This window comes from Muntiacus reevesi, chromosome 2, assembly GCF_963930625.1.
Source record: "Muntiacus reevesi chromosome 2, mMunRee1.1, whole genome shotgun sequence".
Taxonomy (NCBI): domain Eukaryota; kingdom Metazoa; phylum Chordata; class Mammalia; order Artiodactyla; family Cervidae; genus Muntiacus; species Muntiacus reevesi.
This window is the reverse complement of record NC_089250.1, coordinates 93,095,384-93,118,320: the sequence shown is the minus strand read 5'-3', so window position 1 is coordinate 93,118,320 and position 22,937 is coordinate 93,095,384. Positions and strand designations below refer to the sequence as shown.

Sequence of the window (22,937 nt, the reverse complement as noted above, 5' to 3'; positions counted from 1 at the left end):
AAGGTGAGTAGAAATGAAGACTCAGAAAGGGTGGGAAGTGTCCTTATCACAAACAGAAAAGCTTGGATGTAGGACAGGGAGCTTCTCTCCATCCTCTGGTTCCAGTAAATAGTTTAGTGGTTATGTGTCTTGAACAAAACATGCTCATAGTAAAACTGTCTGATTCAGGCAGAGACAAATCCTCTGTAAAACAATTAGCTTTGTCCTAGGTGTAAAAATAGAAACCCAGTTCTTGTATTTACCCTTCATTCTTTCCTAACCTCATGCAAGCTGGTTCCAAATAGGATTGCCTCACATGTGTAAATAAATCACTTCTTCTTTCCTGGATTGGCTCTATTTTACTTCACAGTAGTTCTGTGTGTGTTTGTCCCATGATGGGATGGTTGGTCAGGAACTGGTAAAGCTGGAGTTCTGTTTGGATCAAGCCTCATCTCACAAGCATAGGACAGACTTGATCCACAAAGACCTGAACATCATCAGCCTGAGGGACATCTTTCACCACTACATCATTGCTGCCCAAGACTGCTGACTGGTCCCATGCTGGGTCTGTGGATCCAACTCTGAGTGAAGTCCTCCACAGCCAGCACTTACTTTCACTCAAATCTTTATTCAGCCAGAGATAAACTGTCCCTAACTTCCACTGCTGCAGTGAAAGCATAAGAAATAACACCTATTGAAAAGAAGTTGTCCTAAATCATGCATGCTAAGTTGCTTCAGTTGTGTCTGACTCTTTGGGACCACATGGACTATAACCCGCGAGGCTGCTCTGTCCGTGGGATTCTCCAGGCAGGAATACTGGAGCGGGTTGCCATGGCCTTTCCCAGGGGATCTTCCCAACCCAGAGATGGAACTCATGTCTCTTGTGTCTCCTGCACTGGCAGCAGGGTTCTTCACCACTAGCACCACCTGTCCTAAATCTGACTGTGTCAAAATTCTGTGGTTTGTTGGAATAGGTGCTCCTTCCAAGAATAACTTACATTCTTGATAAAATGTTGATAAGGTACTCTAGCAGTTTTCTGATTTATTTTAATGAGTTTAAAAGCCTCACATAGGAAACCCACCCAACTGATAGTCACTCTTGAAAGTTGATCAAGGGGCTTGAACCAATCCTGCAGAAAGTGTAAGCAGATATAATTTATTGTGTTCTACCTGACAATGATTATTTCCTTATTTTTCCACAATTACATATCATTACCAAAACAGAAACTTCATTGGTTTAGAGCCTCTCTCATCATGATGAAGCTGAAACGAACTTCGGTATGAGTTGTGATCCCTGAGAAGCTGCTTCAAATATACTAAAAGATGTATGATCTTGGGCAGGCTCTCTCCCAGCTGAGAGTGAGCGGGACTCTCCAAGGAGAGTTACTCAAGGGTAGGGTTTGCAGAAGCTCGCAGAGGAGGTGAAGGTAACCTGGGTCTGGTGGACATGGCCAAGGCTAGAGATGGGGAGGAGAGCCTTTGAGCTGAGCCCACAAAGGAGCGGCCATCCAGCACAGTCAGGGGTTAACCTGGGCGTGAACTGGGGAGCCAGTGAGTCCTGAGTAAGATGGATAGAAGGGGCCAGGACCAGCAATTCCTGGACTCGGGGAAAGACTGGAGAACAGAGGAAGGAATTGGATATTTATTGGGAATAAACATGGTGTTTATTCCCTTCCAGCTTAGAGAGGACTGGGTGAAAAGTCAGGAGCCAAACATCTGGGTGAGTCACCTGGGGAGAAGTGGGTTCACAGAAGAGCCACATGATGTTTGTGTGGGTGGGAAATATCAGTCAATATGCCCAGTGCCCCACCAGTACAAATACCACACCACATACATACAGACACACACCACACCACACACAAACTCTTTACTGCACATTTACATATTTATAACACATCACATACACACAGACTCCCCACCACACATGTACATACACACAAAGACATACATATACATATACAACACAAACAAACATACTACCTACCACACATACATACACACAGAATACACCACAAACATACATATATCCCACCACGTACATACAGGGCTTCCCTAATAACTCAGTCGGTAAAGAATCTGCCTGCAGTGCAGGAGACCTGGGTTCGATTGTTTGATTCCTGGGTCGGGAAGATCCCCTGGAGAAGGAAATGGCAACCCACTCCAGTATTCTTGCCTGGAGAATCCCATGGATAGAGGAGCCTGACAGGCTACAGGCCATGAGGTTGCAAGAGTCGGACACGACCTAGTGACTAAACCACCGCCACCACATACATACACAAACACTGCCACACATACATAGATATATTACACACACACACACACACACACACACACCGCCACACACATAAATACATATACCCCATATGTATATACATATATCCTGTACACATACATATATACCACACACACACAACACATTCTACCACACATTTACATACACATACCATCAGTCAGTAAGTTCAGTTGCTCAGCTGTGCACCATAGACACTCTTTGCAATCCCATGGACTGCAGCACACCAGGCTTCCTTGTCCACCACCAAATCCCAGAGCTTGCTCAAACTGATGTACATCGAGTTGGTGATGTCATCCAACCATCTCATCCTATGTCATCCCCTTCTCCTCCTGCCTTCAGTCTTTCCCAGCATCAGGGTCTTTTCCAATGATCCAGTTCTTTTCACCAGGTGGTCAAAGTGTTGGAGCTTCAGCCTCAGCATCAGTCCTCCCAGTGAATATTCAGGACTGATTTCCTTCAGGATTGACTGGTTTGATCTCCTTGCGGTCCAAGGAACTCTCAAGACTCCAACACCACAGTTCAAAAGTATCAGTTCTTTGGCACTCAGCCTTCTCTGCAGGCCAACTCTCACATCCATACATGACTACTGGAAAAACCATAGCTTTGACTAGATGGTCATTTGTCAGCAAAGTAATGTCTCTACTTTTTAATATGCTGTCTAGGTTGGTCATAGCTTTTCTTCTAAGGAGCAAGCATCTTTTAATTTCATGGCTGCAGTCACCATCTGCAGTGATTTTGGAGCCCCCCCAAATTAAATCTCTCACTGTTTCCATTATTTCCCGATCTATCTGCCATGAAGTGATGGGACTGGATGCCATGATCTTGATTTTCTGAATGTTCAGTTCTAAGCCAGATGTTTCACTCTCTCTCCTCTTTCACTTTCATCAAGAGTGTCTTTAATTCTTCTTCACTTTCTGTCATCTGGGTGGTGTCACCTGCCTATCTGAGGTTATTGATATTTCTCCCTGCAATCTTGATTCCAGCTTGTGCTTCAACCAGCCCAGCATTTCACATGATGTACTCTGCATATAAGTTAAGTAAGCAGTGTGATAATATACAGCCTTGACATACTCCTTCCCTAATTTGGAACCAGTTCATTGTTCCACGTCTGGTTCTAACTGTTGTTTCTTGACCTGCATACAGATTTCTCAGGAGGCAGATAGGGTGGTCTAGTATTCCCATCTCTTTAAGAATTTCCCATGGTTTGTTATGATCCATACAGTCAAAGACTTTGGCACAGACAATAAAGCATAAGTAGATGTTTTTCTGAAATTCTTCTGCTTTTTCTATGATTCAATGAATGTTGGCAATTTGATCTCTTGTTCCTCTGTCTTTTCTAAATACAGTTTGAATATCTGGAAGTTCTCAGTTCATGTACTGTTGAAGCTGAACTTGGAGAATTTTCAGCATTATTTTGCTAGCATGTGAGATGACTGCAATTGTGCAGTAGTTTGAACATTCTTTGGCATTGCCTTTCTTTGAGATTGGAATGAAAACTGACTTTTTCCAGTCTGTGGCCACTGTAGAGTTTTCCAAATTCGCTGGTATATTGAATGCAGCACTTTCACAGCATTATTTTTTAGGATTTGAAATAGCTCAACTGGAATTCCATCACCTCCACTAGCTTTGTTTGTAGCGGTGCTTCGTAAGGCCCACTTGACTTCTCATTCCAGAATGTCTGCCTCTAGCTGAGTGATCACACCATCGTAGTTATCTGGGTCATTAAGGTCTGTTTTTATAGTCCTTCTGTGTGTTCTTGCCACCTCTTCTTAATATCTTCTGCTTCTATACATACTATACTACACACATATACACATGCACACCCCGCAACACAGATATACACATACCATGAACACATATACACATACCACATGCACATCACTTCCCCTCACACACATACATACACACACCATGCTATACCATACACATACACACACCACATACACATGTGCACCTCATCACTCATATCACATACCACATCACACACATAAACCATCACACACCACTCTACATCCACACCCAAACATAAATACACACATTACACCATACATACCTCTCATCTGTACACACACAAGTATGCACACACACACACACATCCCACATCCTACTACACACAGACAGTGAAACCAATCTTGTGCCAGCCAGCAAGAGTGATCTCATTAGTAGACAGCCTTCCTCTAACTGAGATGTTCTATAGGCATGAGTCTCAGAGCTCCTTGGACATATGACCAACCCCTGGTACCATCTGAAGAAAGAGTGCGCTGAAGGAGTGAAACAGGAACCAGGGGCCGCACAGGCCATGGTCCTGCCACTCCACAGGTCCTGGGAGTCAGAGAGCTCAGGACATTCAGAGCAACGTGCCTGCAGAGCGGCGTGTGGGGCCTAAGGGTGGAACTTTGGGGAGGCCTTTTCTAGTTCCGGTCCCAAGATTCAACTCTTTGGGACTCAGTTTTCCCACTGCTGTTGAGCCATTTTGAAATGATGCAGCAAAATCTAGTTACACACATATTTGGGGTTCAAGGCCCTTCCCCAAATTCACTAGTTCAATAAAAATGTGACCATTATGATTTGTCTAGATAGCAGATATCCCCCCACAACTTAATACTGTCATTTTTGTGAAACATTCTGGTCCTTTTGAGAGCTAGGCTAAGACCCATTTCAATTCTACATTGAGGAGCACAATCTAAATTTTATTTGTGACGCCCAAACCAAGTGCCTGAAGGGAAAGCAGATTGCCAAGTGGAAGAGCACCTTTCTCAGCCAAGACTCTCCCCTGGGCTGAGTGCATCTTTTTCTCAATGCAGGGATATTGCAGGGCCAGGTGAGTTTACCAAACAGAGAGTAAGGGAGTTCTAGGGCTAGAAGGGCACTCATGGTCACTCAAGGCAGAGAGAGGAGTGAGAAAACACTCACAGTGCAGCAGGATAGAAACTTGTCCAGGATAGTATGGGATTATGTAATCCTTTAGTCTGTCCCATCTCTGCAAGAATCATAGACTGTTATCACAGACTTAGAGAACGAACTTATGGTTCCAGGGTGGGAAGGATGGGGGAAGGGATAGATAAGGAGTTTGGGATGGACATGTACGCACTGCTATATTAAAATGGGTAACCAACAAGGACCTACCATTTAGCACATGGAACTCTGCTCAATGTTATGTGGTAGCCTGGATGGGAGGAGAGTTTTGGGGAGAATGGATACATGTACATGAATGGCTGAGTCCCTTCACCGTTCACTTGAAACTATCACAACATTGTTAATTGGCTATACCCCAATACAAAATAAGAAGTTTTAAAAAATCATTGACTGTTAGATGTCAGCCCCACCAGACCCACCAGCACTGCTCCTGGGACCACTCCACTCATCCTCAAGGTCTTGTCCTGACTTCTTTCTCAAGCGAGTCTTCCTGATTGTACAGGCTAGACCAGGCTTACTGTTACATCCTCAGGATGTTCACATTTCTTTTTTTCCCTAACATTTATCCAAACTGCAAATAAATCATTATTTATGTGACTATTGATTAATCTTGACACCTTGAAAACCTGTAGGTTTCATGAGGGTGGTGATCATGCCTGATTTGTCTCCAGTTGTCACCTCAGAGATGAATTCCAATCTTGGCATGTAATGGGTTTTCAATAAATAGTTGGTGGACAAACGAACAAAAGTGATATGAAAAGAATGGGTGTTAGTTTCAGGCAAATCTGAACTCATTCTGGGTGACATTTAGAAAATAGCTGAACCTCTTTGGACCTCAGTTTTCGCTCCCTGGATAGTGGGTATGTTGCAGGAAGGGGGGACTCCCTTCCAGGGCCCGAAAGTGGGCTCTTGTCTAACATTCAGAAGTGAATTGTTGGAGGAGACATAAGTGCTGACAAAGCAAGAGATTTCATTGGGAAAGGGCACCCGGGTGGAGAGCAGGAGGGTAAGGGAACCCAGGAGACCTGCTCTGCCATACGGCTCACAGTCTTGGGTTTTATGGTGATGGGATTAGTTTCCAGTTGTCTTTAGCCAATCATTCTGAGTCCTTCCTGGTGGTGCATGCCTTGTTCAGCCAAGATGGATGCCAGAGAGGAGGATTCTGAGAGGTGGTTGGACACACGGTGTTTGACCTTTCCCAAACTCCCCTGGTTGGTGGTGGCGTATTAGTTCTGTGTTCCTTACCAGGACCTCCTGTCATAAAACAACTCATGCAAATGGTTACCATGGTGCCTGGCCAGAGTGGGTGGTTTCAGTCAGTGTGCTTCCCTTGAGAGGTATAGTAAAATCTATATCGTAGCTATGTTGAAAGATTCATACACCCAGCATGTAGCAACCGCTCAATAAATGTTAATTCCTTCATCCTTCTATTTTAGAGGTGAAAATACAGAATAAACCTCTTCTTTCATGATCACATTTCAGTAAAGAGCAGTTCACTGTTCAATCTACCTGCTTCTCTTTTCGAGGTCTTATCAAACCGTCTCAGCCTGGTCCCTCCCTCATCCTTCCCTGAGGCTGCTCTCCAACTTGTCTGTGATCTCGACTCACCTCCTCCTGGCCTTTGGTGAGCAATAAAATGTTAGTAAATGATTGATCAAAAATAGTTTGGGAGGAGACATCTCAGTACTAATGACTCTGCCCAAAAGACCTCTTTCAGGCCCTAAGTCCTCACTCACCTGTCAAAACGACCTCCTGGCTTCTTGAATACCACTTCCTGTTTCTTTCACTGCCTTCTTGGATCTCTCCTGTGGTGGCCGACTCCTTTCCCATTCCCTCTCTCGCTAGATTTTCCTCTCCCTTCTTCCCCTCTCCTCTCGTCTCCTTGCTTTGACTCTCCCTGGGTAAAACCCCTCCTCCCATGGGCCTTAGATTACATGGTGGTGCCTCTGCCTTCCACACCTGTGTCCCCAGCCTGGATCTCCCTCTTGAGCATCAAAACCATCTACGCAAGTATTCAGCACTGAATTCCAATAGACACCTTGAAAGGATACCATCCCAACTCACCCTTGCACAGTCCTTCACCAGAGTTCTTGTACCGCCTGTGTCCCTCTCGGGGTTATTGGTTTTATCATTCTCTCAGGGGCCTGAACTTGGAAATGTGATGCCTGGACCTTCTCCATCCTTCCTCATGAAGTATTGCTATCAGAGAACATTTTTTAAAGCAGAAGTCAAGCATCGTGCCCCTCGCCTCACCCAGGCATCTTCAGTCCCTCCCACAGCTTCATCTCTCCCTTGCCATGTGGTGTCTGGCACTAATCAACGTCCTTCCTTCCCTCTCTCTACACGGCCCAGACCCAGCCAGACTTCTTGTGCATAAGCTCTACATCCTGCAGGGCCTGGCCTGAGGCTCTGTGTTTGGGGTCCCCTCATCGTCACTGAGGAGGAGGGGGAAGCCCAGAAGCAGGAGTAGTTCTGCTGCTGTCACTGCACCTCCCTCTCAGCCCCTGGGCCTGTGGGTGACCCTTAGGCAAGCCCCACGCTTTCCCACCTCTGTTATCATCTTATCAGCCTCTACCTCTGAAAAGCCCTTCTTTAACCTCAAAGAGCCAACTTATTTATCCTTCAAGGTGTGACTCAAATGACAGAGAGAACTTTGAAAGCTTCTCCAGCTCTAACAGACTAAACCGTCTCACAATCTGAAAGCATTTGTGAGCACCTTCCCATCTCCCTACGGTTGGTGTCTAGTGTTCTCCCCGGATAAGTCACAATTCTCTAGAATGTGCTTTGCTGGGTTGTGTGTTTCTCCCCATCTCCATCAAAGGCCTCTACATGGAGGGGGTACCCAATGGCTATTTGGACAACTGCCGAACCACTCAAGGCCATCGGCTCAGGTGACCCCTAGGCTACCTGAGTAGGGCTTTCCCCTTCCTGCTGGGCCCATGAGCCCACATGTCCTTGAGGCCTCTCAGAAGCACACCCCAAGGGGGCTCAGTCTCAAGGCTTGGGTGGCTGACCTCAGGCCATCACACCCGGGGGCAGAGACACATCTCAACCCACATGGGAAGCTCCCGTGTCCCGAAACAGCAGCCCCAACTCGAGCAGACTTCAGTAAATGTGTAACTTGACTGTGCACCAGTTCACTGTCAGCAGCAACAGTGCATCGATCACCCTGGATTCCTGGAAGGAGGCCCATCCTAAGAGTCGACTGGCCTGGCATTTGTCCCTCTAGCTGGGAGGCTGCTGGGGCCCCCACCCCCACGGCCTGGCCAAGTCATGTAAACACCCTCCCCCCGGCCTGAGCACAGGACGGTCTGGGAACCGCTCCATCCCCACCCCTCAGACATAAATAGGGCCTCGGTGGCCCAGCCAGGGGAAGAGGCCACCCTGTCTTGGGGACGAGAGCGGAAGGTGAGTGGGGGCCCTCTCCACATACACCCCTCCCCAGCTCTCTTCGTGCGGCTGCCTTGTTTGCTGGCAGGAGAAAGCTGGGCGCTCTGGCGGACAGGTGTGGGGGAGAGCTGCTGGGAGCCTGTGGCTAAATTGCACCCAGGAACCAGGGGACAGCGGTGACCTGGGCTGCTGGCGACATTACCACTGCAGACTCGGAGGGTGCCTCTCCCCTAGGCATGGGCTGTCCCTCCCCTGAGCATATCATGGTCTCACCGGGGGAACTGCTCCCTTCAGCAGCAGGCAGGCTGGCTGGGTCCTCCGCTCTCTCTGAGCAGGACTGGGTCTTAGGGGGCCGGCGCAGGAGGAGTCCGCTGGGTCCTTCTCCAGCCAGAGGTTGAGCAAGGCTTGTGCAGGCAGTGGAGCTGGGGAGAAGGGCAGGCTCAGTGAGCCTGGGGCTGCGTCCCCACAGGGATCAGGGGAGCAGTGGTCTACTTTCCTGCCGCTCTTTTGAGGCAGTGCTGGCTCTGGTCCTGGGTTCAAGGCCCAGGTCTGAGCAGTCAAGCTCATCACTCTGTCTCCTGAGCCTTGGTTTGCTTGTCTATAAAATGGAACCAACAGCAATAACAGGTCTCCCTTTCTCAGGAATTATGCTATAAAATAAGAGTGCTAATACAACCTGACAGTGCTTTCTAAACTTCAGAATAAACTAAAAAGACACAGTCTTGTGATTTTTGTTCAAAAGTAGTATAGATCAGAGCTTAAGTGTACGGAGTATGGAGTCAGGGGCTCTGGGTTCGAATACTAGATCTGTCTCTTACCAGCTGTGTGATCTTGGGCAAGTCTTTGAACCTCTCTCTTCATCTGCAGGACAGCATCATTTAGCCACCACTTATTGTATTTTTAGGAATGTGGGACACATCAGTAAGCAAAACAGAGCAAGAACCTCAGTCTTACGGGATTTGCATTCATGTGGAAGGAGACAGGCGATAAATGCTAAACATAAGAAACACATGTATAACTCGGTGATCAGAGTGTTTCAGGTGACTAGTGCCACAGGGAGAGAGAAGGAGGGCAGGAGGAGTGAGTTCAGAGTGCCAGGCGTGGAGGGCCAGTCGAAGTGCGAAATCAGTGGTGGGGAGGCCTAGACAGGAAGGTAGGGCTGCTGTGAGGGTTCAGACTTGACCCCTGAAGTCACTGAAACCACGATCAGCCATACATTTGTGTTTGCTACCATCCTCATTATCCTTAAGCACAAACCCTGAGATGTAAGAAGGCTTGAAGGAGAGGCTGGTGAAGGGGGAGGCCAGGTGTAGGTAGGTGGAAGAGAAAACCCAAGGTGTGGCTGTCGGGCTGGGAAGCTGTGTGCTGACTTAGCACCAAGGCCAAAGGGACAGACCACAGCTGAGAGCAAACAACAGCCTCTGTTCTACCTGGTAAATCACCCAAAATGGTGCCTGTGCCTGAAAGAAGCTGGGAGGCGGCTGCGATTACCTGCACGGCCCCAGCCCAGGACCCTGAGGCCGGTTCCTGAAGAATTCTCCACACTCAGGCCCCGCCAGTTTCCCTTGGAGAGGTGTCAATGGGCAACTTAGGCATGCCTGACAGGGAGGCCTATAAAGAGAGAAGTTTCTGTCCTTTTTTTCCATGTTGTGTAACTCTTTGTGGGAACAGTGGGTTGAGTCAAACAGCTTGGAAGAAGAGTAGGTGGGGGTTAAATCAGAGGTCAGTGTTCCCCTGGCAATTTGACACTTAGAGCAGAGTGAGTAGACAACGCGTGTCAGCCAGATGCCCTCCCCAAGCAGCTGCAGTCACTGCACCTGACCGGGCATGCATGGGGGTGTAGGAACCAGCTAGGCTTCGAGGCGACCTGGAATTGGTGGTGATGTACCATAGCTCCAAGGAGGCCCAGGCCAGCTCTGGGAGGGCAGGGGAGAGTGAGGAGGGAAATGGGAAGGCTGAGCAGTTACCTGGTGGTACAGCATTGCCCTTCCCTCAAAATGAAGGAGGTGTCATATAAAAACTGCTAGAACTGAATGAACCCATAAAGGGAATATTCATTCTCTCAGTGAGAACCATCGTGGAAAAAGCCAGCAGAGCCGACCCAGGAGCTCAGCCCATGCCCGTTCTCTTGGCTAGAAGTGAGGGTGAGGCAGAGGTCCCACCTGCCCCGGGTGAGGCAGGGAGAGGTTCTATCTTGTTGATGCACCTCGGCGCCTCCTGGAAGAACTGGGCACAGACCAGTGAAATCTGGTTGTTGATGAATGGGCTTGGGCACAGATGACCTGGAGCCCTGCAGGGATCTACTCTGCAGGGCGGGTGCGAGCTAGTGTGGGGGTTGAGACAGGCAGGGATGTCCGGGCTTCCCCAGGTTGAGTCTATGGTGCTTTATTCCAGCTGCATGTTAGGACCACTGGGAGACTAAAAACCCTTTCTCAGACCCTTCCCAGTGTCACTTAATTAGCATCTCTGGAGGTGAGACTCAGATTGTCATAGTTTCTCAGGCTTTCTGGGTGAGTCCTGTGAGCACTGGGGTGGAGAATAACCTCCAAGAGTAAAGTAGGTTGGAATCAGATCTCTGTTACATCCTTGCTGTAAAATGAGCTTGGGGATGTGTCTCTGTATCTCAGAACTCCCCTTTCTGTGTCTGCAAAGTGAAACAATCTTAGCTTACGTGACACATTAGACTGGATAATCTATGGGAAAGAGCTTTGTGAACCGTCTCTGGCCAAACAATATGAGATCTCCATTCTAAATTATACACCTTAACTGGGGAAATAAGGGAACATTCCCCACACAGCTGGATTCTTTTCTTGTCAGGCTAATTTATAACAGAGGAGAAACCTCTGTGTGAGTTGGTCTTGTATTCCAAAATGGTTTACCACCTACCCTAGGGCTTAGAGCCCCACAAAGACCCCTGCTGCCCCACATTTTGTCCTTTGGGGAAAATTTATAGCCTTGAACAGGTGGGCCTATTGCTGTTATGGGCTGCCACCACAGAGCCACAGACTGGAGTCTTACACAGAAGAAATCTGTATTCTCATGATTCTGGAGGCTGGAAGTTCAAGAACAAGGTGTTGACAGGGTTGGTTTCTTCTGAGGCTTCTTTCCTTGACTTGCCGGTGGTCTCCTGGCCATCTTCTCCTTATATTTTCATGCGGTTCTCCCTCTGTGTCCTGATCTCCTCTTCTTATAAGGACACCGGTCAGACTGGATTAATGCCCATCCTAAAGGCCTCGTTTAACCTAAATTACCTCTTTAAAGACTGTCTCCAAATACAGTCACATTTTGAGGCACTAGGGGTCAGGACTTTGCTAACAAAAATAATCAATAAAGAATCTATAATAAGAATTGACAACTGTTCTATTTGAGCCAAACTGAGGCCTACCGCAGAGAGACACAGATTCAGGAAGCACTTGAGTTGTGTTCCACCAGACAACAAAATAGAGGAGGCTTATGAAGGCAAAAACTGCAAAATTACGTAAGTTATTTGTCAAGAATTAGGACTGGAACTGGCAAGAAGTAAGGGTGTTTGTTAAGCAAGGATTGGTTCGGGTTCAAAATGGTTGTATAGTTACAAGGGGAGACCTGGAGACCAGAAGGTTGCAGCTGGCAGCTACGACTATGGTCTTGAGTCTGATATAGTTCAGAAAATTCAAGTTCTCAGTGATATATGAACATGTCTGAAATAACATCACAATGGCCACCCAGCTCCATTTTGGATAAACCAGAATGACTTCCCCATACTTCAGTATGTAAAAATTTCTTCCATCAACTTTGACATATGAATTTTTAAATTTTTGCATAACAACTATCATGATACTTTGTTTTTACTCAAAGTGTTCCTTTAAAAATAAATTAAGATGCTTCCATATTACTCTTGTTAAACATGACTGAAGCATCATACCACTAATTAACAAAGGTAAAAATGGTATCAGCTGCTTACGTATTATTGACAAAAAACACCTGCAATATTTTGTGAAATCATGTGTTTAATTAAGAATAACCCCATTTCATATTTTTAAAATCTACAAATGTCTTAATATTTAGACATCCTTACCACTTTAAAATTTAAACAAAATAAAACCCAAACCCTACCCCAGAATAAAGCCTCACAAAAGCACAGCTCAGCCCACGATAGTGTACTTGCAACTGGAGCATACCTGTAGATGTCTTTCACAGAGCTTTGAGCCACTTCTCTTTGAAATTTATGAGACATGGATGGATGTCTCATGTGCTGACTGGTTGCAGGGAATATTGCTGGAAGACAGGTAATAATCCCTTTTAACTCTTCACAAAATATTTCAGGATAGCAGAAGCAAGTGCCCGGTCAGAGATGGCTCCTGCTGGCCTGAGCCTAGGGACTGCCGTCCTTTGCCTCTTGGCCTGGGCTGGCCTGGCTGCTGGCGACCGGGTGTATGTACACCCCTTCCACCTCCTCGTCTACAGCAAGAGCAACTGTGACCAGCTGGAGAAACCCAACGTGGAGACACCTCCAGACCCGACTTTCACACCTGTACCCATTCAGTCCAAGTCATCCCCAGTGGACGAAGAGGCCCTGTTGGAACAGCTGGTTCGAGCCACTGAGAAGCTAGAGGCTGAAGATAGGCTGCGGGCCTCAGAGGTGGGGCTGCTGCTCAACTTCATGGGCTTCCACATGTACAAGATACTGAGTGAGACATGGGGTGTGACCAGTGGGGCTGTGTTCTCCCCAGTGGCCCTCTTCAGCACCCTGACCTCTTTCTATGTGGGGGCCTTAGACCCCACGGCCAGCAGACTACAGGCATTCTTGGGCGTCCCTGGGGAGGATCAGGATTGCACCTCCCGGCTGGATGGCCACAAGGTCCTGTCCTCCCTGCAGACCATCCAGGGCCTTCTGGTCGCCCAGGGTGGGGCCAGCAGTCAGGCCAGGCTGCTCCTGTCCACGGTGGTTGGCCTGTTCACAGCCCCTGGCCTGCGCCTGAAGCAGCCCTTTGTGCAGGGCCTCTCTTCCTTCACCCCCATCACTCTCCCACGCTCACTAGACTTGTCCACGGACCCAAACCTCGCTGCTGAGAAGATCAACAGGTTCATGCAGGCAGTGACGGGGTGGAATATGGGCAAACCCCTGACAGCGGTCAGCCCAGATAGCACCCTGCTCTTCAACACCTACGTCCACTTCCAAGGTAAGGCCAGCCCTCCGTGGGGCTCTGCCCCTGGCCAGTGCAGGAGGGTGGTGGTTCTCTGTCTGTATGAACTCACTGTCCAGCATCTCAGCTCAGCTGAGCAGGGCCATGCCTGGAGATGGGCAGGGGGGCAGATGAGCAAGTACCTGGGGCCACCCTTAGAGTACCAAGTGGCTGCCCCACTGGGCTCCTTGGATGAGCATTATCTGAGCATTGGCCTCCCCATCTGCCACCCTTCTATGTGCAGCTGCTATGCTGAATCCTTTTACTTTCAGCATTGGACCCCCTTGAGAGGCGGTGAAGAGGTATGATTGCCTTTGTTTACCAGTGACAAAAAATACTCAGACAAACGACTGCTCCTGATGGCACAACCACAAGCAGGGTCCTGATTTCTAAACACACATCTTGTGGCCCAGCTCCACACACAGAAGAGATGGGTTCCTGTCTGTCGAGGTCAAGGGATCTTGTTCTTGAGAAGTTCACTGTCTCATGCAAAAATAACCAGTTTGTTTGCTGGGGTCATTTTCATATTGGGAGATTATTACCAAAATAATGCCTAACACACAAGTTGTTCATTCATTTGGAAATAATGATTGGGGATGTATCACTTGCAAGACTCTGAGCTGGTGTCTCAGAGGGGAGAATAGGGAGACCACACAAGCCCCGACTCAGCTTGCTGACTGTGGTTAACCAGAAAGCTGGACCCCACAGGCCAATGCCTCAGCCCCAGAGCTGAAGGCAAGGTGCTTTGTGCAGGTGCCCGGGGCTCCGAGTGCTCGGGGAGGGGTGTCGCCTGGGAGAGGACAGAAGGAAGGCTGGGAAATGGTGCAAGACTGCACAGGTCAGGGCGAGGAACCAGGACAGGGGCGATTTTGTTTGGCCTGAGCTCGGAGTGAGAGAATGGGATCAGTGTTAGGCAAGGCCAGAGAGATGGGTCAAGGCCAGATTTTGAGACTCTGAATGTGCTAATGGGAGGTTGGAGCTGTGGGTGGCTGGGAGCTGGGCGCCAGGCATTCTGCTCAGAGGTCCCTGGCCTGTGCTATGGGGACTGGAGGCAGGAAGAGTGGTTGGAAGGTTATGCAATTGCTCAGCAAACGGTTCCAGGAACAAGACTCTGAGGCTCTGTGAATGGATGGGTGGGCCAGGGAAGCTGTGTGTGAGGTCCCATCAATATGTGCAACAAGTAGAACTGAGAGACAAAGACGTTGGCTGGAAGGCAGAACTGTGGAGACAGAGGAAGGTTGAACAGAACATAGTTGCTTTCTTACTCTGACAATAACCTGGAAGTCTGAAAAGCTGCCAAGAAGAGGCAGCAGGCCGCCCCCGGGAGCAAGAGGAAGGTGAGAGCCCAGGATCACACAGATCCCAGCACTGAGGTCTTGGGAGCAGAGTCCAGTCAGGAGCCACATAGCTGAGGCTGGCTGCACCCCATGTAGGACCGAGGGGGCCCCTGGGCTGAGCCAAGAGTCGCTAACAGGTGTCCAGGAGGAGAGCTCATTGAGAAAGGTCTGCTTCCCAAAAGGCAGAGTTAGAGTGAGCCACTGGCACCAGGAAAGGGCCACACCTGTTGTCCTAACCTGTCAAAATGTCCTTAATCTCTGGATGAGGACAGCATGCTGTGTGATGAGATGAGCCGAGAGTAGGCCGCAGCTACCCTCGTTTCAGACTCCCATATCTTTTTGGAGGTAGCATCCTGTTTTCCTTTCAGTTAAAGGAAAAAATATTTAGTTCTTTTTTCCCTATAAACTAACAAGCCTCCTGTCATTCCTGTGGGCCAGCTTCTTCTGTGCAGCCCTCCTGGGAGCTGAACTTGCCTGAAGACACAGGGACCCCAGGCTAGAGGACAAGGCGGGGCTGGGGACCCTGCCACTCCTGTCTCACAATACCTGGGCTCCCTTCCCCAGCTCCCTACTCCCACTCCTCAGAGAACCAGAGCCCTGACTCATTTAAGTCACCTCTGCTCAGACCTCCAAGTGCCAGGTGCCCAGGGGCCACTCTGTGATGGGCTCAATCTCAACTTCACCTTGTGCTCCCAGGAACAACCACAAAATGGGCCTTTCACGGGGCTAGGAAGACTGCAGAGGGAGGGGATATGCTTGTGTGCCCAGCTGCTGCTATGGAGACAGCCCAAGTCACAGTGCTTTCAAGAATTTGCTCAACAACAGCTGAGTTGGCTGGCAGCTCAGCTCCACAACCCCAAGGCCACAGCCCACTGGCAGGGGTGGGAGGTGACAGAGGGCTTGCCCCTCCCCTCAAGGCCCAGCACAAAGGTTTTGCACAGTTCACATCCACTGGTCATCCTGGGTCTCTAGCAGCGAGGGGTACTAAGAAATGTGAAGCAATTCTGTACAACAGCATAATGGTGGATACGTCATTATGTGTTTGTCTAAACCTGTAAAATGTCCAAGAGTGAACTCAATGTGAACCATGGACTCTGGGTGATGATGATGTTCATCAGTGTTAACAAGTGGACCATCTAATGGAGTTGGTGTTGGGGGAGGCTGTGTGTTGCTGGGGAGTAGGGGGTATATGGGAAATATCTGCACTTTCGTCTTAATTTTGCTGTGAATCTAAAACTTCTCTAAAAAATAGTGTTTTTGTTTTTTAAAGTGAGCATGGCAGAGCCCAGGCTTGGGGCCAGGACAGCTCTGGGCCTGAGTTTGCCTGGTCTGTTAACAGTGGGGTAGGATTTTCCTCTGTGGGCCTCAGGTTGGGGCCTGGTGTGTTCTACATTTCAACACTGGCAGTTCGTGGATTCTGCAGGAGGAAGGCTGTCGGGTGCCCTGGGGCTGGTGAAGTTGTGGGGCCAGGAAAGGGCAGAGTAGCCTGGGGCAGAAGGAGGGAGAGGCAGAAAGGAGGCTTGGTGGTGGTGGAGGCTTTAGAGACAGCCCTGCCCCTCTGCTCCGCCAGAGCCCCGTCCTCTCCCTTACTCTTCCCTTCCTGTCTCCTGCTGTGTCCCCAGGAAAGATGAAGGGGTTCTCCCTGCTGCCAGGGCTCAAGGAGTTCTGGGTGGACAACACCACCTCAGTGTCGGTCCCCATGCTCTCTGGCACCGGGACCTTCCACTACTGGAGCGACAGCCAGAACAACCTGTCCGTGACCCGCGTGCCCCTGAGTGCCAACACCTACCTGCTGCTCATCCAGCCGCACCACACCCCTGACCTGCGAAAGGTGGAGGCCGTCACCTTCCAGCACAACTTCCTGACCCGAATGAAGAATCTCTCTCCTCGGTATGGCTCCAGGAAACTGCTTGGACCCTCTTGGGCTGCCTCCCACCCCGGAGAGTGGGGATCTGCGGGGCCATTCTGCCTAGGGAGTGGGGGGGCGTGGGGGGGAAGGGAGCGGTGTCAGCTGAGCCTTGGGCGCCCAGCAGGCAGGGGGGCGGGTGGGAAAGGAGCGTAGAGGCCTGAGCACCCCCACACGAGCACCCCCTGCAGTCATGGACTCAGCTCTTTTTATCTCCTCTCTCTGGGTGCAGGAGAGGTAGGGGAGGAGGAAGCCACTTTCCCTTGTGCAGACACTTACCTGCAGGGTTGGGAGGCCCGCATTCAATAGGCCCCCTGCTCTGAGACAGGCACTAAGGGCACAGGGGGCCTCCTGAGGTCAACACTTTTTAAGTCGTGTAAAAAACAATTGTGATAGACACGTCACATAAAATCAATCACCTGAACAATGCTTAAGCGTTTATCAACATGACATCAATACCCAAGGCAGGCAGGGCTTCTGTGTGGAGGTGAACTGAGCTGATGTAAGTGATGCGCCCACACAGAGGCTGACCTTGTGCCTGCCCCTCCCCTCCCCCTCCCACGGGGAGCTCAGCACTGCTCTGGGAAGTAGTAAGACATGACATTATTTTAGAGGATAGCATTTTAGAATAACCCACTGAGCACGCTTTCAATGCAGCCAACCTAAAAAAGGAACAGAAGGCAGAACTGACAACTGTTCACATCAATCCCTCAGAGAGCTCCACTGTTGAATTTTGTACCTCCCTCTCATAGTATTTCAAAGAAAATGAAAGCTTGTCAGTGTATTTATCGCTGAAAATTTTCCCAAGACACCTAGCTGAGTGAGCATGGCAAAAGTTCCTCGTTCAGGAGCACATGCTTCCCAGGTCTTCTGTGAGGCCAGCATGCGCCAGTGCCTCACACTATGAGACACCCTTGGTAACCATGCGTCATCTCCCCAGGGCCATCCACCTCACCATGCCCCAGCTGACACTGAAAGCGTCCTATGACCTGCAGGACCTGCTTGCCCAGGCCAAGCTGCCTACCCTGCTGGGCGCCGAGGCAAACCTGGGCAAAATCAGCGATGCCAACCTTAGAGTTGGAAAGGTACTGAGCGGGTGCTATCCGTGCCTGCCGTGGGTTCTATATGTTCGTGGAGGGGGACGCACGGGCAAGAGGGACACAGAGGAGGCTTCACCGAGGGGGTGGGCTGGGGGGTTGGGTAGAGGCAGTTAGGATGGAGAGGTGTGAGCACATGGCCAGGAGGCCGTTGGCCCAGGGTGGGGGAGAAGTGAGCAGCGCTCTCCGGGTCTTCCCAGGGACAGCTGGAGAGCAGCAAAACCCTCCCCTGCATGTGTTCGTGGCTCTGGGCAGCCAGGCCTTGCCTTGGGGCCTCTCCAGAGCCTACAGCAGGGTCAGGACTAGGGCCTGGAGAGCAGAGCCTTTAGGCTGGCCACCGGCCCTGGCACTCAGCTCCTGGCTTCAGGGAAGCACACAGCAGTGGACGAACTGTCCCAGGAGCACAGGGGTGATGCAATCCCACAGCTGAGAAGAGCCTTAATGCTGGGAGGGTGAGAAGTGGGGGGTGGCTCACAGTCCTGGCCTCGGAGCCCCCTGTGCTGTTAGCAGAGAGAGGAAGCAAGCCCTGGCAGGCCATGGTCCAGGGGCCAAAGACTCCATCTGCCCGGGACAGCAGGGGAAGGTGAAGATAGGCGAGTTTGAGGGACACTTTGGAGAAGAGCCATAGCATCACGTGAGCTGGGTCAAGTGAGAGTGGGCAGGCTGGAGAACGGTCCCCCTGGGGCCCGGCCTTCAGGAGTGACTCTCAGGCTCACTGCTTTGCAGGTGCTGAACAGCGTCCTTTTTGAACTAAAAGCAGATGGAGAGCAGGCCCCAGAGTCCGTCCCACAGCCGGCCGGGCCAGAGGCCTTGGAGGTGACCCTCAACAGCCCGTTCCTGTTGGCTGTCTTGGAGAGAAACTCAGCTGCCCTACACTTCCTGGGCCGCGTGTCCAACCCGCTGAGTGCAGAGTGAGGCCGCCACCCGTGTGTCACCACCGGTGTCGTTACACATCCCCGTTCTCTTCTACGGAGTCCACCGGGAGCTGCGGGAAGCCGTTCCACTCAGGAAACGTGCACTGTGTACAATGAGCAGCCTTTGGGGGGTGGTGGTGGATGCAGCGCCATGAGCCCATGTTTTGCACAGGCCACTGCTCCTGATAAGAGTTTGAACACATCAGCTTGACTGTGAAACCAAAAATGGTTTCCTTTTTCACTGAGAACAAAACTGGGCACTAAAATTAAAACACCCCTTTCTCATTGCCCCAGGCTTACCTTTGGCTTATTGACGGTGACGATGACCTGCAAGTGGTCCCCCAATGCCTTCCTTTCTCTGGGTTTCTGTTTCTCCTTCCCCTGATACTTGCGGTTTCTGAAAAACACATTATGAAAAAAACACGTGTCTGAATGTATGTTAATCCGTAATCCCTGGCTGATTACCCCTGTGTTATTAATAAATGTCTTGCAACAATAAACAAAAAAGAAAAGTTCTTTCACTTGGCAGCAGCAGGACAAATACGTGTGAGGTAGCTAGCAGGCTGTACTTGAGCTCTGTTTGCATGGGGCTTTCATGGAAGGCACAGGCTGTCCTCAGCCTTGTCTGGAGAAGTTCTGGGTGGTGGTGACCAGCTGCACAGACCCCGCTGGGCAAAACTGGGCGGGGGATAGCTGTCACTCGTCCTCCTGAACACCCCCTGGAGTGCTGTTGACACTGTGCCTGGAATCAGAGGACGGAGAAAGAAATCTTCACCCATGAATATGGGTACATGTCTCCCTCAGTGCGGACCCCACCTTCTAAATCTTGGGAAGGAGGTGGGCCCGTGCTGTTTTCCCTAACTGTGAAATGAACAGAAAGCACATTCTCTCCCTCCCTTCCCCGAATACTCAGAGGACTAAGTAGGCTTGCAGTGTAGCCACTATCACAAGGGTCAAGGAGCAGGGGAGGGAGGACAGGGGAGCTGGGAAGCTTGAGGTGTGGAAACGGGTGGTATCTGTGGTCTGCTTGTAGGAGCTGCCCAGTCTGCCCTGGCTCATCCAGAGGGAGTTGTGAGGATGGAGGCAGGGTCTGCATCTGGACCAAGGCCAGCATCTCAGGCTCTCTCCGTACACACCCAAGTGCCCCTTCTGCAGTCGAAAACCCTCTGCTTAGTTTTGACGTCAGGGGAGATAGCTGTCCTTCCCACCTCTGTGGGCCCAGAGGCTTCTAGTCTGCAGCACCGGGCACAGAAGGCAGCATGGAATTGCTTAGGAGCAAAGGGTCTAGAGACAGCAGGCTGGCAGGAAGTCCAGCTCCAACACTTACTAACCCAGATCCAGTTATTTCACCTCTCTGGGCCTCCCCATCCTTACTTGTAAAATAGGAAACCGAACACTTGAGTGAATAAATGAATAACCACCATTACATCAATGGACCTTAGTCCATACAGAGTTCATGACCCCCACCCTGTCTAGAAGTCCTGTTCCACAGAATTGCAGCAGGGATTGGGATGCCTACCTGTGGACAACTGTGGCAAGCTGAATAGTGGCACGCAAAGACACCCAGGTCCCAGTCCCTAACATCCATGAACATGATCTTAGACGGCAAAGGGGGGCTTTGCAGATGTGATTGAAGGTCTTGAGATGAGGTGCTCCTGGAATGTTGGGGAGCCCTCAGTGCAGCCACAACCATCCTTGTGAGAGGGAGGAACAAAGAGATTGGAAGAGGAGAAAGGATATGTGACTCAGGGCCACCGTGCAAATTATGAGCATAGCCCCAAGAAGCTCGAAAGGCAAGGACAGGACCCGCCCGCAGAGCCTCGTGGGAGCACTGCCCTGGGAGCCTGTGAGAAATGCAGGCGCTCAGGCCTTACCCAGACCTCCTGAGTCAGGATGTGTATCTTTACGGGAGGCCCAGGGATCACACTAGAGTTTAGGGAGCACTGCTTTAAGTGATGCTCAAAAGCTCCTTTCCAAACACAGGCTTCTAGAAGGGAATGTGGCCACAGCCAGTCAGGACCCACCACTTGGATTTAGGATCTCAAGGGGACACATGTTCAAACCAGAAACATAACCTTTGTAGTGTCTTCTGTAATTTCTCAGACAACTTAAGGCAAAAAATGGTTATTTTCAAAATATATGATAACTGGATTCAGAGCTGCTTGCCAAAAAATATCCTCCCAGGAAATGCATTTCTTCATTTGATATATATTTGTGAGGGGCCCACTGAAAGTCCAGCTTTGTGCTGGGTGAGGGGACCCAGCCGGACAAGTTATCCTGAGTCATAACTGTGGTTCTGAAGTTGTCTGCATAGACCTGGAACAGCACTACCACGGCAGCAGGAGGAAGAGGAATGTTGGTGTTTTTGACTTTATTTCAGAAAGCAACTGGCAGACTAATGGACTCTCTGTCCTTGTTGCAGAGCTCTTTTATACCGACAAAAGGAAATTTGGGTCAGGACACTCAATAGCAGCATGTTGTAGATTATTCAACACAAAAATATTAATTGTAGAGATCTCTCTTCAGTATTTCCGCAGCAAATCCTATGTCTTCTTGGGGTTGCAAAGTGCTTATCCAGTAGATCAGGTCATCATCTAGCAGCCACGGTTACCTTCAATCTGATATTCCTGGTGGGCATGAGCCCTGGCCTGAGGATAGCCAGGGGGGGTCAGCTTAAGGCCCCATGAAGAACGTCATCAGATCCCAAATCTCTTACTCATTTCACAACTTAATTTCTGTCTCCTCTTCTGCAGATTGGCAAGAGCAGTGCTGGCGATGGAGGGGCTGATACACCTGATTGCTGTCCACCACATTCAGAAACAAGAGAGGTAAAGTGGCCAGAGACAGTGCTGGAGCCCACCTCCACCCAAGGCTGGACGGCACAGTTGCCAGGGAAGGATGTGCTGGTGCAGAGAGCTCGGCGTGGCCTCAGGGAACATGTGTGACTTGAAGATGTGGCGATGCAGCCTGTGCCACGCACTCTGCTATGCTGTTACAGGCTCCCTTGGAGCACAAGGCTGTGGGCACCACAGGCCTGTTCCCTTAGCTTCTCCAGATCCGAGGTGCGTGTGCCAGGCACCCCAGCGCCGAAGGAGTCCCAGGGCGACCAGGGTCCCGCTCGGTCTGCAGGTGCCAGCTCAGCAGCTCTGCACTGCACACCCACCTCTCGCCCCTGTCCTGCCCCTGCTGCCCACGAGCCCGGCGCCACACAAGGACGCACAGCCTGGCCTGGTGAGCTGGCTCCTCAGACGAGGGCTCACACCCTGAGGGCAAATCCCTCCTGCTGTCTTGCTCGGTGTTGCTCCTCTGACTAGCTTCCTAAAATTAAGACACACATCTATCCAAGGGCAGGGCCCTCCCTGCTAAGATGAGAGTGCCTGTTCTCCAACAGAGAGCAGAGATGCCAGAGCACGCCCCGCTGGAGGCTGGCAGCCTGGACAGGGCCCGTGCCCTGCCTGCAGTGCTCACTGCTCTCTGGGGCCCCGCTCCTCTCCCTCCCGCTTCTCCAGTTCCATCTCGTCACTCCTGCCGGCTCCCAGGCCGGCTCTCTTCCTTCCCTGTCACTTAGTCTTCCTCTCCCCCTCCAGTTAACCCAGAGAGGAGGTGCACCTGCTCTCATGTCAGTGTTGGGCTGAAGGGGCAGAGCCAAAGCCACGCACATGCGCTCTGCACGTATGTGTGAATATGGGAGCGAACAAAGCACCCACATGCTTGCAGTGCCACCTCCCAACACTCCCGACTCCCCCCCTTCTCCCACACGCAGGAGCAGGTTGCCAGGAAGGGGCCCTGCTGCCTTCAGTGGGAAGGTGTGTTGGGTCACCCTCCCACGGCCCAGATCTGCAACATACCTGAAGGGCACTCCATGACAGATAGAGCCTACAGGTGCAAAGGAGAGGGGATGTGGTATCTGACTGTGCTGAATTCACAAGTAAGAGGTGCA

The 22,937-nt window shown here is 50.4% G+C and overlaps 1 protein-coding gene across 3 annotated transcripts in view; it reads left to right on the top strand.

The window, feature by feature from the left end:
• The window catches only part of AGT (angiotensinogen), a 78,064-nt gene extending 58,569 nt beyond the window's left edge, over positions 1 to 19,495 (top strand). For 2 of the 3 annotated variants that reach the window (XM_065922347.1, XM_065922346.1), the window contains 4 exons: positions 12,884 to 13,740; positions 16,703 to 16,970; positions 17,927 to 18,071; positions 18,810 to 19,495. In XM_065922347.1, coding sequence (XP_065778419.1) covers positions 12,884 to 13,740; positions 16,703 to 16,970; positions 17,927 to 18,071; positions 18,810 to 18,998 — 1,459 coding nt within the window. In that variant the 3' untranslated portion in view covers positions 18,999 to 19,495. Of the gene's footprint in view, positions 1 to 8,485; positions 8,597 to 12,883; positions 13,741 to 16,702; positions 16,971 to 17,926; positions 18,072 to 18,809 lie in introns of those variants that run through there. The other variant, XM_065922348.1, reaches the window with a different exon arrangement.
• The last annotated feature ends 3,442 nt before the right edge of the window (positions 19,496 to 22,937 follow it).